Raw genomic sequence first — 18,970 nt, forward strand, 5'->3', positions numbered from 1 at the left:
ACTGGGAAAATATGGTTGAGGGCTTTTGTGCAGATGAACACAGATGTGTGTCACCTGTAATTGGCTTGTAACAGCATAAAGAATGAACGGCTCAGATACTACATTTGCTGAATATATAGTTGTCTGCTTGGTGAACTACCACCAAGGGATTGGTGACTCTGCCATGGTGAACCTGTGCGGAAAAAACAACAAACCTCTTTCACATGGATTATGTCTTTCTCAGAAACCTTCTGCTGTTGCTATGTATGAGCACAATCTCTATGTTATCTCAGGCTTCTTTTGTAAATTGGTAGCCAAACACACTAATACAATATGTTTGTAGGCAAAAAGGATCAATGAAAATCATGCAAGGGACTGAGTATTTGTGGAAACCACTGAGAGGCGTATAGGAGAGGGTTCATAAAGTGCTGTCCCACCTGTTTTTTATCTTCATCAGTCTTACTGTTTTTTATGGTGCCAAATAGTGACAAGTAAGGCCAAAATGTTCAAGACGAAGATATCTTAATCCATATGGTTGTATCAGCTGTTTCACTACTTTGGTTATAATTACACTCTCCTGTTTGCTATTGCCTGTTGGCTGCAGGTTACTGTCTCTTAACTCGCTGAGCAGGTCATGGCAGAGTTCCTCATCTACTTCAGGGTGAAATCAGCCAATCAATCTCAAACTAATTTTGCAAGCACAACTGATTCATAACTTCTCCATAATATAGCCAAAACTTGGATGAGAACAAAATAATTAAAATTCTTAAAATAAAATGAATTCCTTTGTTCCACTGGTGAGCTATCTCCGTCATGGCTCTATTTTCTCTGCCTAGCAATGTAGTTCACAGCCCTTGCTCAACAGTGGTGATGGCGGAAAGTAGCGAGGAAATGTGAGAAGCTGTAGGGGTAGTTAACAACTTTTCTCTGCTTTGTCTTTCTCAGTTTCTAAGGCAGTTGGTTTCCTTAAAAGGCGTTCCTCTCTTCCATCTCAGAGCTGATGAAAGGATGGGATAAAGAACGCAAGCTGGCTTTTTCCATTTATGAGGGCTGCTCTGAAAGTAATGTCTCCTATTTTATTATGTTGGCCCATGACACAAAGGTGGATATTGGTGGTATGGTAGTAGAGATTGAACCTTCCCACCAATTTGACATTTTGTTGCCATGTGACAGATGGCAACAGAGGGGCAGTCAGACAAAATAGTGTCTGACATGGAAGTGCATATGAAGCAAAGGTGTGTCACTGAATTCCTCTGTGTGGAAAAAATTGCACCCACTGACAGTCATTGATGTTTGCTGATTGTTTATGGAGAGCAACCAGTGGATGTGAGCACAGTGAGGCAATGAGAGATGTGTTTCAGCAGTGGTGACAGCAACAGTGGGTCACCTCCGCTGGTGCAGATTTTTATGAGCTCAGGATGCAGGCCTTTGTTCATGGCTGGTAAACGTGCACAGCTAACGGGGGTGACTGTTTTGAAAAATAGTGGTTTTGCTCTATCAAGCAGTGTTTTGTGCTTTTTTAGCTGTTGTAGTTTCCATGGCAATAAATAGAAGGCATTATTTTTGGAGCAACCTACCTATTTCTGGCCTGCTACTGGGAAAGCCATGACTTGATTTTACTTGCAGAGCCATGAGACAGGAGACTGGTCCTGGAAGGTGGGGAAGATAGTAAGGCTGATGTAGAGATGAACCCTGAGCAGTTGCCCTGTTAATTTGGACAGACCTTTTCTTCTTTGATTGTTCCCAACCTGCTGCCGTAGCCAACTTCCCACATGGCTTATGCCTAAAGCCAGTTCTGCCTCTCGATAGAGCTACTGTAAGTCTGGGTTTCGCCACAGTTTCTCCATCTCTGCTGGGAATGTGTTCCAGCTGTGATCTCAAATGCTTCAGATTTTTTCCCTCCTTTTTCTTTTGGTGAATATTCCACAACTCAGCAGAGAAGTCCCAGATGTTTCCATGGTGCACATGCAGGTCAGCGGCACAGAACAAAAGCAGTAGATGTAACACCTCCTGCACACTTTGGACCGCCTTTGCAGGCACTGTGCCAGTGATACCCGTACACTCATTGGACCAGCTGCGGTTGGGGTGAGGTAGATTTGCAGCCATGGGTCACCCATGCAGTAGACTTGGTGCATTCTGGGTTTATTAGCATCGCTGCACATGTAGCACACTGATGTGTAGACCTGAGTCCAGCAAATCCCGGACAGAAATTTTGGTGTTTTCTCTTTTTCTCTTCTTTGCATGTAATTTATGTTCTAGTTGCCTCAATGAGACTATTCAGGTTTTGACTTTTTTTTTCCCCGTGCAAAAAAAGAATATAATTTTACAGACAGAGTTTGAAATTTGGAATGAAAAGAAAGATTAACAAAATGAATCCAGTTTGGCTCTTGATTTTCATGGTATGACAAGGATTAAGGTGGTTAAACTTTCTTATGCAATATTTCTGTGTGTAGTATCTGTAAGATTTATCAGTTTTTCAGCTGCAAATTTATTGGAGAAGGATGTCAGTAAGTTAATTATTTAACATTCATCTAAAAATGGTACACATCTGTAACTACAAAGTGTGATTTTATGAAATCAGTGATAATGTTTGGCTTTAGCAAGTGTTTACTCAAAGAGCGTAAAGCAAAATGTTTAATTAAATAATTATTCATGAATATACAAATATTGTCAAATTATAAAAACATCTGAGGGATGAAGCAGAAATGAGAGTAATTTAAGAGTTATGTGCTAATATCAATGACAGGATTCTTGTAACTGCATTCGATTTTCAAGCTTTTATGTTACTGCGCTTCTTTTGTGCTCTCTGAAATAGAAATTAAGAAAATTGAGGAATAGAGAAATGTGGGAAAAAAAGAAATAATAGTTATGGAAATAGTTTACCATTTTTTTTCAAGTAGGCTTCACTGAAGAGACTCATAATGTTATGCATTTGCAGATCTATTACATAATTCATTTGCACAACTGCAAACGATGTGCAGAGACTTCAAAGAACATCTTATTTGACAGCAGTTGTCCCAAGTTTATTAGTGGTTAAAATCATTTTTATAATTCCTTTTATTAAAGAGATGGTAAAAATGGTGTCATGCACTACGCTGACTGTGATGGAGTGGGGAAATTCCCTGTGCTGTTCTTTATTTAACCATGCTCCTGTGTGCTGGGTGGGGAATACATTGAATTGCAAGGTGGTTGGGGAATAATGCTCTGTCATGACATTTGCTTTCCTCTGGTCTCCCATACTGTGTAGTTGATTTAGAAAGATTTATTTATTTGTTGCTACAATTTATACATTTAAAATGGAGGCATGAGCTTTACAAAAGTGTTTTTCAGTGAAGAAACCTGAGAATTTCCCCACTGCAGTTTTATGTTTTGTCAAATACCAGTCTGCAGAGAGGTGTGGTAAAGCAGGAGGACAAATCCAGAACTCTGTGCTCTGAGAATTTGGTCCATGTGTGTCTGCTCTATCTAAGGATAGATCTGTATACCAAGTGAGGCAGTGGGATTAATGGGAGAAAAGTTTGTATACTCTTGTAATTAAGGGCTGTAGCATAATGTTTGTATATGTGAGGGTTGAATGAAGGTTGTTTGAGTAGCCCAAGTGCCTCCGTATCCCAGCATTTCTCTCATGGTGTTTTTAATGTATAAAAGGAAGGGGTAGCTTCCAGCTACACTCATGTGGCTCCCACACAGCTCAACTGTCATTTCCCTACTGAACTTTGGCCCATGACCTGTGTCCTGCTGCAGCTGGGCTGCTGTGGATAGCTCTGAGGACTAAATATGCCAGGCCGGTTTCAGTGGTCCTGTGTCCAGTGTGTCTGTGCTGAGAGCTGAGTGCTTCCCTAGGAGAGCGATGCTTAGTGCCGCCTACAGACTTGGAGCCCAACTGAGAGCATCCGCACCGGCTGCTGCTGCTGCTTCTGGGCATGAGCACAGTCATAGAAACCTCTAAGGGCCTTTATGCCACTGCGCCTAGCAGACCCTGGGAGAACTGTCAATGGTGCAACCCTCCAGGCATTGCTGTTTGTTTCCCTGCTGGCAAAGTGGCAGGCGTAACATGTGAGACTTTGTCCTATCAGGGTGACAAGAGTTTTCTTCTGGTCCCATGACTCTGTGCGCTAGGTGGGGAGTGGGAGCGGGCTCTCTTCTAGTTGCAGTCTCCATCTTTCTAGGTGTGTGCCAGTGATTCTGTGTGGAAAACTGTCATTGCTTGAGACTGCTGACTCTTTTCTTGGTTAGTTCTGTGTTTACAAGGGTTACCCAGGAAAAAATGCAGTCTTCCTTTAATATTTTTTAAAAGTCTCCCCCACCCCACCCCACCCCCATTCTTTTATTTTTCTAATGTTGTAAAAACTGCAAACTGAGATGGGGAAATGCAAGAAATGCAGAGACTCCTGCTCACACCCCTTTATTCCTGTAGGGAATCTGAATACTTCGTAATTCTTGGAGTGGCATTTTCAAAGGTTACCTCCTTGTCAAAGCCTCCCAGGTAGGGATTTGAGAGAAGCAGTATATTGTTATATAAAAAAATCACATTAGAAGATTTCTGCATAATGTTTTATGACATAAATTGCCCTTAGATAAGGAAATTTGTATATAGAAATTAGGATGTTTTTCGTTTATTCATCTACCATTTCTGGGGCTTACATCTTTTTCCCTGTGAGAAAAGGTATATATTAAAATGTAAAGTCTTCTTTCCCACTTGATGTTTTATTTAAAAGCAACGTTTAGAACTGAACAGCTTAGTTCAGACATGATATCGAGTTGCTTTATATGAAAATTGCTATTCCATTTAATAGGGTTTCTTCAGAAGATTGTGAAACAATAATTTTATCACGGCTTTTTAATTCCATACTAGACTCTGAACCACACAGGGATGCAAACAAGGTATATTTTAAGATCAAAGAAACAAAATATTTCCTTCTGTAAATCATCTTTCTGGGTAGTCGCTGTTGTATTCCATTTATTAGCTTCCTTATGATCTTAAATTACATTTTTAAATTTCTAACAGAAATTGCAAAGCTCGAGGTCCATTTGCAAATCTGCTTTTTGCTTCTTGCACAGGGAGTAGCAGCGATATGGAAGAAATAGTTCATCATCCTTACCTTGCTGGGAGAAAAATAGCATTTGCACTGAGCTAGGTCTGTGACTGTAGCAGCCCGTTCAGGTGGAGCTGTGTCTTGAAACCTGTGGCACTGTAAACTGGGCAGAGGCATCTGTGTCTCCGGTTTAATTCACCAGGATGTTTGCTGCCATGGCAGCCAGCAGCATTCGCTGCAGTAGCAGGAAAGAGTCATATATCTGGGAATGCAGGTTGAATACTAAAATGCAAGGAGGCTTGTGCAGAGCTTTGCTTCAGTGGTTAATTTTGGCTCTTTATTGAGCTCTGACGCGGAGGCTGTACTTGCAGTTCTGTGTCAGCCCATCTGAAGTGAAGAGCCGTGCGCTGGGATCAGTCATGATCTGGTGAGAGAGGGAAGAACGCCTGAGATAGCACTTGTGCCTACTTTGGATTTCAGAGTGCAGCAGCCGTAGACAGAGATGCAGGCCCACCGCTCTGATGAGACCGGTGATTGGATGGAGAGGGGAAAACACGGTTGGCTTTTGGGATTACTTCTGTGCTGGAGCAGAGTGTTTGATCAACTCTCTTCTGCTTGAGAGAAATCCAAGTGAAAATGACTGTAAGTACTGCAGATTAATGTGACAGGAGAGAAGTGGCTTAGCAGAGACAGCAGCGTAATTTTAAAGAAAATGACTGTGCCTGTCTAGTCATTTACAGTGTGTACAGTGCATGTTTGAGCTGTGCTTTTCATTACACGTGAAAGGATGTACTCCCTGGGCTGTGCAGCGTGCAGTGCTGCAAGGGTCACCTCCAGACCGTGCTGAAGAACTGAACTGCTGCCCATCTCGGGAATATGAAATCTGACTGAGGTGAAGCACAGCTGGGAAGATGCAGCGATCTGCTGAACTGTCAGTGTTTAAAGGCAAGGAAGTTAGGAGTGGGTGTGTTCGTCTTCAGAAGCAGAAGTCTCTAACGAACCTCACGCTCATCAGCGAAGGGGAGAAGAGGCGACACTCGTATAGGGAGAACTGGTTTGGAAACGCCTCCAAGTCCAGCCAGAGTTACCGTCAGCAGGAGGCAGAAGCTGGGAGCAAAGGCTTGCTTTCCAAGGCACTCTCACGCTCAGTGCACTCCCTCTATCAGCCTGGCCTCACCGGACCCCAAGCATTCCAAGCACTACCACCTGCTGGAAGCAGGACCTCCAGGAGGTCTGGAGAACGGCATAAAGATGAAGGCTTTGGGATTGATAATCAGGAGAGGGAGAAATCAGACGATGAAAATGTATCCTGCATGGCCCATTTCCCCAGCAGGAACTGGGCAGAGGAGGAGGAGGAAGGCTGCTTGCGTGAAGGAACTGCACATCTGGATGAAGATGTCATAATAACGATGCTGGGGGACTTAGAGCAGGTCCTTTATACTGATATTTTGGGTAAGTTAATGTTGACTTGAAATCAGAGAGAGCAGGAGACCCGTGTATTAGCACATTTCTGCATGGAGCAGATTTTTGATCTTGACAGTGATTTCATGAGACAGAACTGGGTTTGTTTGCAATAGTATGCAAAAACAGGGTCTGGTCACTTCTTCCTTGTTTGCTTACTCTTATCTCTAAAGACTATGAAATGAAGACAGTTGTCTAGATCATTTTTGATGGGTGCATGGGCAGCAACAATGTGTGAATAATTGAGAGTGGTTTTCTTAAGCTGTTGGAAAAAATTAAGGTGAAACACTTAGGTACTATTAGTTCAGTCTGAAATTAATGTCATGACATTCATTCCCATGAATTTTAAACCAAACCTGAATTTCAAGATTCCAGTTTATAGATAAATTTCTCAGCCTGCGTGCAAACTGTCCATTACTGGTTCCCCCTTCCCTCTGTTGATAATTTCATCCATATATGAGGAATTGCTAGTGCCAGGGTTTCACACTTTAGCTATATCAGTGCATGCCAGAGAGCATTTGAAGTCCACTGCCATAGGTTCTTCAAAAGGCTTCTGTATTACTGGCTTTACTTTTCATCCCTCAGTGCTCAAAGTGTTCATTTCCAGCGCTTTGTTCTTGAGCCAGTCAAATGTTTGAAGTGTCTTCTTGCTTTTCCAAGGTCACACAGCATGTGTCTGGCCTGGAAGTTCTTTTCTGGTGGGTGTGCTAGCCTTGATTGTGTTTAAATTCAGGATAAAATGTTGGCTGTACATGTAATGTGGAAAGCTATCATCTCCAAATAACAAGGAAACGTGTTCTCTTTTTATGCTTATTAGACTATAGCTGTATTCTAGAAGAGCTTTCTTCTAGAGATTAGAGGCTTGTTAGCAAAGGCAGCTGAACTCTTCACCTTCTCCTGTTTTTTTTGAGCTTTTCCTGAGCAAATCCCTGTTCTCTGTGAGCCTCAGTTTCCCCACCTGCAGAGTGATACTGGTACTCTCATTGGTGAATGAAGTTAACGTCTCAGAGCAAAAAATTATCTCAGGAGCTGCTTATATTTGAATCCTTTTATGAAAATCCCAAAATGAATACAATTATTATTCTCTCATTATCTGCTTTGGGCTGTAATTACTTGTACACAAGTACCAAAAAGATCGTGAACATTATTTTTAAACGTGCAATATGGGTAAGCTTCAGAATAGTAAATGTTTAACCTAGGTAAAAGTTTAACCTAGGTGATTATTGATTTCTGTAAGATACTTATTTTGATTTCCTGTGTGTGTATCTCACACAATGGAAGATCAAATGGTGTTTCTTAGAAACTTACTGAGAGAAGCTGTAATGTTTTGCTACTGTCAGGCAAGAATTTGGGGGGCAAATTTTTTGGAACGTTTATGTTTAATACAAATGATGAAGCTCCAAGTGATTTGAGGAGACTACAGTTCATGAGGTCAGTAAAATATCTACATCTAACTTCCCTGTAATAGAACAGGACTTTGCAAGAAAAGTTTCACAGTGCCCTGGTTTCAGTCTTTCTTATCCCAGCCTCTTTGTGCATGAAGCAGAATGACTTCTCTTGTGTGCAAAGCAGAGTCACTTGAGATTACAAACCATTTCTGATATGTGAGAGCATGCAAATATGGGTAGACTGCTTGATGGCAGTGCCTGTTATTATAACAGGGTGTCAGGAGGAATTTGGGATTCGTTTGAGCCCATCTGTTGTGTCCCAATCCTTCTGCAATAAGCACATCATGTGTGTTCCAGCAGACAAGGTGTAGCTAGCTTTCAGATTAATGTATCCACCAGCCCTACTGTGTGGAAAAAGACTTTACGTACATTAGGGACGATGGTGCCATCCTGGAAATGTAGATTATGTCAGGTTCAAGTCAGGTCTGAGGGTCTCGCACTCACAACAGAAAATTTCTCAAGCAATATGTTCAATTGTTTTTACTTTCTGATTTATTAATCAGGGATACAGCATAAGCCTGTCAATCTACCCTTAAGAGAAAGAAAAAAGAGTAGTTACTTGTAAAACACTTAGTAGCTACGGTAAAGGGGATTTCGTACGTAGCACTGTGAAAATGCAGAGTATTTTAAGATCATAACATTCCAGTCCTATCTTCTTTAGAAGAAGTAGTGAAATGGTTTTGATAATACCCCTGTGTGACTGAGACATCAAAAGAGATTACACCTCAAAATTTCCACCTTTCCAGGAGATAAGAGTGCTACTTTTTATGATGTTATCTGTCTGAAGATGAAACATTCTCTGTGAAAATATATTTTGGCAGTTTTCCATATATACATACTTTTTTTTTGCTGTTGCAATTACACCTTAAGGCTTTGTTATGCTCGTTATTGTGCAATATATATTAAAAAAGACAGTTATTGTCAGTTTTGCTGCAAGAATTTACTGAGTTATAGCATACAGCAAAGGACAAATGGCAAGGATAAACAAGGAAGGAAAAGGCAAAGATATTGTATATGCAGACTATATTCAGTTCCTCAAATAAATATAGGGGTAAATGATTGTTTTTGCCTTAATTCTGCCCGCTTACACCCTGAGATTTCTATTTCTGTGTTTAACAGAATATTGTCTCATACCAACAAGCTACTGATTCACTTCTGGTTTGAGTCAAGGCAAGGAACAGGCCTGGGGTTTCCCTCATATAAGTATTGTGGCAGGAAGATTCACTTTCACTCCTGAAAGTGAATTTGAGTGCATTTGCTAGAGGGACAAAGTGATGGCAGTGAAAAACTGAGTGCACTGGAGGCAGTCCTGTACAGTCTGCCTGGGTTCTGTCTGGGCTTTCAGCAGCAGGCTCAGTCTAACAAGACATAATAGTCTCCAGCACAGCTTTGGCATGAACTCTTCTGCCTCACAGGATTTTCCAGTACGGCACAGAAACCTCTGGAAATAGTACATGGGATCCATGCATATATTGATCTGCGAGGTGTTTGACTTATCCTAAAACGCAAGAGTAGTGGTTGTAGTTTCAATGAGTGTGAACATTTGCCTTCTTCAGTGCACGCAGATGTCTTATTTTAAGGAGCAAAATCTTGTGGATGGGCATGCCATCAAGACAAGATAAAGGATTTGGCAGCAGTTCTTGTCTCCACCCCACTGTCAGTTCCATGCCACCAAGCCAGAGGTTTATGGACTGTTTGATCGTGAAATCACTGTAGAATTGATTCAGAGCAATAAAACAAACAGGATAGCAGTATTTCCTGAACAACTGCTGGCTGCAGCAAAGAGGGCAGAAGACATAGCCAGGGGTGGGGTAGATGGAAAGTCCTCAAACTGGCATTGCTGCAAAAGATAGCTTGATGTTGAACCAGAGCTGCAGATGCATTGAATAATACTGTGCATCCTTGGCCTAACAGGGAAGAAAGAAAGGGTATATAGAATGTATATGCAATAACATGTTTCCATTTACTACCAAAAACTGGGATTTTTCTTAAGTGCCTGCACAGTGAGCAATGACAGAAACATGGAGAGCACAGTAGCAATTCAGTTTGTCATTGAGCTAAAAGGCTTCATCCTTTAGTCAAAATTTAAAATAAAGAAGTTAATCACAGTTGAAATACTATTTCCTTCTGCACATTCTCTCTTATATTTGAAATAAATGTCTCTATCTATATTAAACTACTGCCTATTGTAAACCCATGATAAACAAATGTTTGTGGTTTTGATACAACTTAATCTGTGTATGTTTTACCCACATCTTCAAGCAGATGTTGCATTTAGATGGTCTTTTCAGATTTTTTTTCTTAGAACCATGTTGAATATTTCCCATCTCTCTTGTCCCCAGACATCCCCTATGTCTGTCACTTAGATGATACACCATGCTTTTGCTCAGAAACATTGTCTTTCTTGAATTTATACTTGCATAAATCCACATGGGAAGAATAAAGACAGCAACAGAATGAGAAATGCAGTAACTTTGATATCAATCTTCATGTGTATTTTACATTTTATAAATGTGAAATATCATAGTGCTACCTAGTATTTTGTCTCTGCTTAGATTTCTGATCTTGATATTTGTACAATGTTGAATTTAAATTCACAAGACTTTCTCATGATGGATGTGTTCAAAGATGAAACAATTTCTCAATTTCATGAAAATTCCAGAAATAAAATAGAAGATTTTTGTGGATGGGAATGTTGTAATCTGGAGTTAAATATTGGAGATGAGTCTAGTGACTGCATGATATTGTAATTGGTGATAACTTTCCATAATGAGGAGTAGAACTGACAAAATGAGGTATGACGTGAAATTTTGTCATGGATGGAGTCAAAAAGAAATGTACACATCATGTTCAGCATTGTACACATAGCTAGAATGGTAATGCTTTCAGACAACACATATGGGACACAGCCAGAAGCAGAATACTAGAAATCAATTATTTTGTCACAGCTTTTCCTTTGAATTTCCCTAGAAGACTCAATTGACATTCTTCGATATGTGAATGTGTTAGAAAACATGCATTTCTCTTTCTTCATGAATTCAAAATCTTTGTTATATATGTTTTGTAACACATAATATATGACTTTGATTTTCTTTTATTTTAGTATTTATTTTTGAATATATAAAGATAATTCGGGATGTTCCAGGTGAAGTTCTGTGGGCTCTACTTTTCAGAAGACCAGATGAGATCGTCATAATGCATCCCTGCTGAAGGCTGCTAGATACCATAATTGTATAAATAATTCACATGCTTTGGGTGTTCTGATTTTTATACCAAGTAAAATATATTTAAGAATAATCTACTACTTCAGGTACAAAAGCATTAAAGTTCAAGAAAGATGCTTTGAGTATTTTGAAATAGCCTAGATGTTAAGTACATTCAGAAGAGCTGCTGTAACAGTCATCCTAGTTCTTTCCAAACACAAATTTACTATGGCTTTATTTCTTGCCACATCATGTAAAATGTCCAGGAGGAGAAAGGAGGTGTGTAACATCTCAAGTGGTCTAGGTTGCATTTTGCTTTGATTTTAGAAGATAAAATTCCAAACACTCTAAATCTGAGTTTCATTTATAGATTTGGGCTCTATCAGGGATGCTTCACTGGAACTCTCTTAGGTGTATGTGTCTTTTATTACTGAAAGGAAGAGGTTTTATTTTTTAACAAGTTAAAAAGACAGATGTGTTTACAGACATATGTACGTATTCTCAACTATGTATACACATACACTTTATTTAACTTGATACATTTATATGCACTGAATTTATGTGGCTTTTGTTGATTTCTTGCAGGGGAAGACCCTGAAACAAGAAGAATGAGAACCGTAAAGAACATAGCAGACCTGAGGCAGAATTTGGAAGAAACGATGTCCAGCCTTAGAGGAACCCAGATAAGCCACAGGTATGTTGCTTTTGTGTAGACTGCTTAAAAATCAAACTATAGAAGTGTATTATTACTTGCTATGTGAATTGGAATTAGAGACTTAACAAGGGAAAATTAACTATGACACCACCCATACTGTTTTCTAGACTCCCTCAACCACTTATAAGCAACTTTAATATATTTTTTGTCAGTGTCTTATGCAATCATTCACAAAGATGGTTGTTGTTTCATATACATCTATTTAATAGCCTATAAAATTTATTCTACATTCTTTTTATAAGTAAAGATTTTTATCACAGAAATGCGTGCGCATGCAGACAGACAGACATGCACACACACAGCTATTTTTTACTACCTTTACTATTTTTTACTACCTTGTTTCTCAGGAACAGTAAAAGCATTCTGACTTCTCCATTGTGTTTTGGCAGCACATTGGAGACAACTTTTGACAGCACTGTGACAACAGAGGTGAATGGGAGAAGCATCCCGAGCTTGACAAGCCGGTCCACCCCAGTGACTTGGAGGCTTGGGCAGGCCAGCCCTCGGCTACAGGCAGGAGATGCCCCGTCTCTGGGCGCTGGGTATCCTCGCAGCAGTGCAAGTCGATTCATCCACACAGACCCTTCTCGATTCATGTACACCACCCCACTTCGCCGAGCAGCCGTTTCTCGCCTTGGAAATATTTCACAGATCGACGTGAGTGAGAAGGGAAGCAGTGATTTGGATATGTCCTCTGAAGTTGATGCTGGTGGCTACATGAGTGATGGGGACATCCTTGGGAAAAGCCTCAGAACAGATGACATCAATAGTGGGTAAGCAGCTCTTTCTCTTATTTGAACTAATATCAGATCGGCAAGTTCATTAGCATCTTCCTGAGAAATTCTGGCACATAGGTGGAAGCTGCATTACGGATGCTACATAAAAATGTATTTATTAGAAATAATAGTAATAAAAATAAGACCCTAAATTGCCAGCAGTGTTCCCACCTGCCTTCAAATCCACATCCTCCTCTTTCACATTAATATGACTTTTCAATGAACTTTCATAAGAGCACAGGTATATTGTTTTAGAATTTCTTAGCTGTCTGGTAAACCATCGATTTTCACTACTTGCCTTGAGATGGGTTTTCTGGAAGTATTTGTATGTTCTATTTGAGATAGTAGATATGGTATTGGACCCAACAAACGAAAAGCAGTTGCTGACAGGCCTGACTTTCTCAGTTATCTACTTCAGATACTGTCTCATATACTCTGTGTTCCAAACCAACACTGCAGTTTTTCAGCTGTGCATATCATCAGAGCTGGAGGAATAGCTTTTGATACAAGAATAGATTGGTTACTGTCCTAGTTTATCCAGGAGGAATACTGGCAATTATTTATATACGTATTTTTTTGCCTATCAAATGATTGACTTTGAGGTACTGAATTCCTTGTGATACTAAGAGGAGAACCAAAGTACTTTTCTTGTGTGGAAGCTGAGTTTTTGTGTAAAATATATTTTTTTTTTTTCCAATTTTCATATTTGTTGAAGAGCAGGTTTCTGACTGATTTGTAGGTATATATAGTGTAGGCTCTTTATGCTGAGATAACAAAAAAAAATACAACTTAGTTTCAAATTTCTATTAAATAATTCTTACATCAGTCATATTAGCATGTACTTCACTCCTATGTATGTTAAAAGTTCTAAAGCATTATTAATAATAAATGGCTATTGCAGTGTTACCCATACACAGATTGCTGTTCAGTGTTGCCAAAAGTATTATTTTAGTTGAAATGTTGGCATCTCAAAGCTTTTTGGTGGCTGAGGTTCAAACATTGGCTTAAACAGAGTCCCATAGAGCCATGGCCTTGTCACCCTGCACTACTTCACTCTGTGTACATTTAGGACTTTCAGTATAATCTTTTGGTTTGAATTATAGCTATGATTAAAGAATGATAGCTGATGAAATCAGATATGATGCGTTCCTAAAAGCAAATCTGAGTTCATAATCCAGCCTCTGTCTTGATTATTGTCTCACCTCAAGCAGCACCAAAAGACCAATTTCTAGAAATACCATAACTGTAAAGAAAGTAAATTCCTATATCTTCTTGATGCACTGTCTCAATTATGTATGAAAGGAAGAGTACTGATAAGCTTGCCTACAGCGTAGCATTAGTAGCTGACAAATTGGATGCCATATTCATGTGTGCTAGAAAAGAAAATGAAACAAGGAAAACAAAGTAAGTCTTGACTACAATGCAGAAGCAGAGAAAAGTGACATTAAAAATGTAATACCTTAATGTCTGAAGACCTTTTATAATAAAGAAAATATAAATTCTGCCTTTAATGGATGCATGGGTTTATTTAAAAAGAAAAAAAAAATGTGTGGAATCCTTTTCCGTGACTGACGAGTTGTATTAATTAGCATATCACTTTAGAGAATGAATATAGTCATCTTGTGTGACTTTTCTTTGCATCAGTAATAAGAATGACTCGATAGACAGTAAGTTACGGTGTGCTCAGTTAACATTTTTAGGTGTGGTAAATGTTAAAAACAAATTAATAAGTTCAGAAAATTCAGAATTCATTGAGGCATATAAAGTCTTATCTTCTTCATTCCTCTTCCATTTTCAGTTTAATTACTTTAAACACTTGGGAACAGGAATGCAGCAGTAATTAGAAATTAGTGTGAGGGAGGCCCGTTAAGAGACTTGTAAAATCTCTCCATTCAGGCCTTAGTTGTAGAATATAAAATCCATATAGACTGGATTTCACTCAAACCACAGCAAAATTTAATATGCAATTTAAGAACCATGGAGTGTATTAGCAAATCACCCCTTGCTAAATAATCTCTCAAAAAGTCTCAATTTCATCTTTAATAAAAGGAAAACCTAGTACCTTAGCAAAAAAAAAGAATTGAAGTTATCTGTCTTCTGCAGATTTCAGATATCAGGCTTTCAGAAATCCCCTTCTGAACTGCAAGACAGATCTTTCTAACAGATAAAATCTCTTGGTGTTTAGTTAAAAATAAACAAACTAATCCTTTGTGTTTTAATGTACATGAGGTTGCCGTCATCCAGGACATGATGCTGTCCCGAGCTGTCGGTGTATCACAGGGCTTCCCTACTGTACTTTGAACTGGACCAGTTCACATCATGGGGGTGGTGATGGGTGTTCCTGGGCTGCTGTGTCAGTCCCTCAGTCTCCTGGATTGAGAGATCTGTTGATTTATATTAAATCAGCTTCAAAAGGAAACATGAGGCGAGGGCCAACACTACATCTGGAGCACCAGTGGTGTGTGTGAGCTTTGGCTTGTGCTTCAGAGTCTGTGTAGAGTTATTAAAGTGTTTGTGTACTTGGACACATGCTTTGGCTGAAAGATGGATTTGAATGGCATCATTTCATGGCTTTAGGAAAACTTTTGTTAAAGATTGTTTGAATTGAGAGTGAACTTCTATATTTTAGACGTTCTCCCAGCATTGAGAGTCACTCTTATTTCAGGAAGCCTGTACATTTGCTTTGAGTAGGTTCACTGGGGTATGCCAACATTTTTCAGTTATCAAAAAACAAGAGTCTTTGAGGACAGACAGTTTAATGTAAGATCCTTCGAGAAAATAATGGAGAGATCTTGAGAGAAGTTTATGGTAAAGCTCAGTTACAAGCACCATTTTAAACATCTCACAGAGGTAACTGAACTGTAGGTAGACATTCCGGAAATTACTGCTGCCACTTGAAATTCAGAATTCTTTAATGGTTCTCTAGTGAGTAAGCAGTGCTATTCCCTCTGTTCAATTCATTAGTCATTCACTATAATGTGAAGTGGTAGAAATCAAGCAAAGGAAACACAGATAGAAACAGATGTTTAAATACCACCATAAGGGCTTCAGTGGTCTCTCTCTTCATATGTGAGTGTGTGTATCCCAGCAGGGACTATGGATTTAGGTTCTTAATTTCTTCTCCAGTGTAGATGAATGATTTTGTTTGCTTGTTTGTTTTCCATTTATACCTCTCGCATCTAGTGCTGTTCTTTGACAAGACTGCAGTACTTAAAATGTACTTCAAATTTATGAAGATATTTTTGAGAGCTTCAGTCTAAATATATTTTGGCAAAACAGGTTACTCTTCAAGAGTTCACAGAAAAAGCCAAATGATCCTAGAAAATGAGCATGTATCTAATCTCCCATCACTGAGCCCGTAAGCTGAGAATATTCAGTCTAAGTCTCCATCTAGTAGCACTGTCTTTACCTTAAGCATTTGAATTCCACAGCCCATTAACTTTAGAGTGAAACATAGTTGGCAGATGGCTGCATTTCCCACTGATTGACCACACATTTATTTTCAGGTACATGACAGATGGAGGACTCAACCTATATACGAGAAGTCTGAACCGAATACCAGACCTAGCTACCTCTCGAGACGTCATTCAGAGAGGGGTTCATGACGTGACTGTGGATGCAGACAGGTAACGGTGCTTTGCACAGTAAAAACCTATCTGAGCTTTACAGATACTTTTCATCCTTCATACCTGCTAATATACCACTATTCTGTTCATAAGGAATAGCAAGAGACAGCAAGCTTCAAAGAATAAATTTGTGATCACTGAATATGCTAAGTGCTGCAATGGATGGGGAAAAAGCAAATTTCTCGCAAGGGAAGGAGAATCAGAGGAAGAATTTATTGTTGAAGGTGTGAGCGAAAATACTGAGCAGCTCAGACCTCAGACCCATAAACTTGAATTTCTGAAACAGGGCATGATTTTTGTGGGTTGCCTTGTCAGGAGATGAGCATGGAGGGAATACACATAAATCTCTAGGCAGCAGGGAGCTTGCTTGTGCCTGATAAGTGGGGCAGAACATACTTTTGGAGTTGGCTGGAACCAGAACCCTGCTCTTCTTCCCCTATATTGCCCATGAGCAGTGGGAAGTGACAAAGTGGGGTTATATGCCACTGTTTATGCAGCGTGAAAAGAGACAACGCTATCATACCCTCATGCATGTATATTTATGTGTGAGCATAAAAACGTACTCCTACTAGTACTTCTGAAGATCAGGCAAGAGTTATCTGTTTCTCTTCCTTGATCTTAAGGCATTTTCACATTTGGTGGCTTGTGTCCATCTCTGAGAAATACAGATCCATAACCTAACTTTTGCAGAACTTCATCATCACGGAGCTGTCAGCTCTGAGGTTTTGGTCAGACAGTCACAGAGATAAGGAGCAGCTGTGAAATTTGGCAGTCTTCAGTTTTGGGGGTTTGATTTCAGTCCCATCCTTTTAAAATCAATGTGCTTAATCAAGAAGGGCTGAAAGGTTTGTGGAGCAGCTTTGGTTTTGTAAACCCAGCAAGTTAGTTGAAGTTTCAGGACGATAACGTAGGTATGATATTATTTTCACTTCTCCTAGTTTTTCAGTGAAAATACATCTGTGGCATGAGTCTGATACAGTCTGCATTAGTTAAACAATGCATGCAGTGCAGTAGGATAGAGAACATAATTTTCTTCTAGAGATTCCAGTTACTTAAAATAAAGGATTGCTTTAGCTGACTTAACATTTATTGACCTTGCAGAAAAAGTCAATTTTAGATGGTTTGTGTTAGTTATTTGGAACACAAGCAATGATGTGATGAGAAGACCAGAAAAGTGTTAGTAGGCGTTCAAGAAAAATAAGTTGGATAGAACTCAGGCGGTAACAGAAGGAGAAAATGAAATGTGGGCAGGAGAGACTTTTGTGGAGCTCTGTACGTGAGAACAAGAACCTTAAGCATAAAGTGGGAGAGATGGTGGACAATTTGGGAGATAGGAATCCAACAATTAAAAACAGAGAATGTTGCTATTGCCCACATTTATATGTTTCTCTATATCTAGTTCATCTGGGATGGGAAGTTATTAGAGCTCTTTCCACCATGAATTATTCACAACTAGATTTCAAGCCACAAATTTTCCCTGGAAAAAGGAGGTCCAAATTTAGGGATTTTAAAATTTTGTTCTTGTTCGTCAAACCCCAGGTGCCATTCAAAGCCTTTGTGTTTGTTTTGCTTTGATGTGTTACTTAGTAATGTATGTGTTAATTCGTTCTGTGTAGTGTGCACTTACATATGTTCTGGATGTGAAAATACAGAGAGGCTATCAGTTCTCAATTAATGAGATTGTCCAGTGTGTGCCAGTGCATAAATCTGTTTTGGTTTGTTTATACAGACTTGTCAGAGTGGCTGAAAAATACCACGCCCAAAACTACTGTTGTTTCTGAGTCTTTCATCTCTGAGTCTTTTGCATGTTAGATTTTGAAGCAGAGAGTTCAGAATTGTCAGGAGATTGTTTTGGGTCTTGAGTGAAAAGCTGACCAGTGTTATGCAAGACTCAAGGCTTTTAAAAACTTGGAATTCATGCATACTTATGAAAGAGTTATTTGATCTCAACAACTAAAATTTGCATATATTCCATCCTCATTGTACATTCTCAGACTGCTCTTGGCATTAGTAAACTGCATGAGCAATCCTCAGAGTCATTTTTTTGAGGTTGAAGCCTATAGATGTGAAGTTGGATTTACTTTGTACCGACAGTTTACCCCTATACAAACAATGAGAGCTTGTGCTTGTCTGGACCCTTTAAATGGGATGCCATAGTACATGCTATGTGTTATAATGTAATTAAAAACTTAATCATGAAGCACAGGCATGAGAAATTTAGATTAAAGATTAGACTATTTTGTCATTTTCTGACCTTTCCATGCTTGATTTTTAGAAACTTAATCATGTTTGACACGTATATGCAAAAAAATATAAGTGCTATTCCTTGAAGCAGCAAGAAGGTGTTTAGGAAGTGGGAAAAGCTGAAGTATTTTTATGAGTTCTGATGACGGCAAAACATATGCTTGCCAAAATGGATCACACAAAAAAACTGTTCTAGGTCACTTAAGAAAATTGTTTATTCTGATCTTCACCAAAGCATGTCACATTTATATGAAATCAGGTGAAAAGGCAGTATAGAAATTGCTGAGACTCCTGCTTTGTTTGAAAGGAGATGTTTTGAACCTTCACGACAGCGTGGATACCTGAGATTCTTTATCATCTCATGTAGCTTTTTACATATAATTTTTATACTCTGGAAAATGAAGGTGGGGTTATTTCAGAGTTTCAAGGTATTCTTTGCCACTGGTATGATGAACTTCCATGGAAGAGCATTATTCTGTCAT

The 18,970-nt window shown here is 39.2% G+C and overlaps 1 protein-coding gene across 8 annotated transcripts in view; it reads left to right on the forward strand.

The window, feature by feature from the left end:
• Positions 1–18,970, forward strand: part of NAV3 (neuron navigator 3) — a 265,107-nt gene that overhangs the window by 144,327 nt on the left and 101,810 nt on the right. For all 8 annotated transcript variants that reach the window (XM_021385228.1, XM_021385230.1, XM_021385232.1 and 5 more), the window contains 3 exons: positions 11,713–11,821; positions 12,232–12,615; positions 16,125–16,244. In XM_021385228.1, the coding sequence (XP_021240903.1) occupies positions 11,713–11,821; positions 12,232–12,615; positions 16,125–16,244 (613 nt within the window). The remainder of the gene's footprint in view (positions 1–11,712; positions 11,822–12,231; positions 12,616–16,124; positions 16,245–18,970) is intronic.

This window comes from Numida meleagris, chromosome 1 (genome assembly GCF_002078875.1).
Source record: "Numida meleagris isolate 19003 breed g44 Domestic line chromosome 1, NumMel1.0, whole genome shotgun sequence".
Taxonomy (NCBI): Eukaryota; Metazoa; Chordata; class Aves; order Galliformes; family Numididae; genus Numida; species Numida meleagris.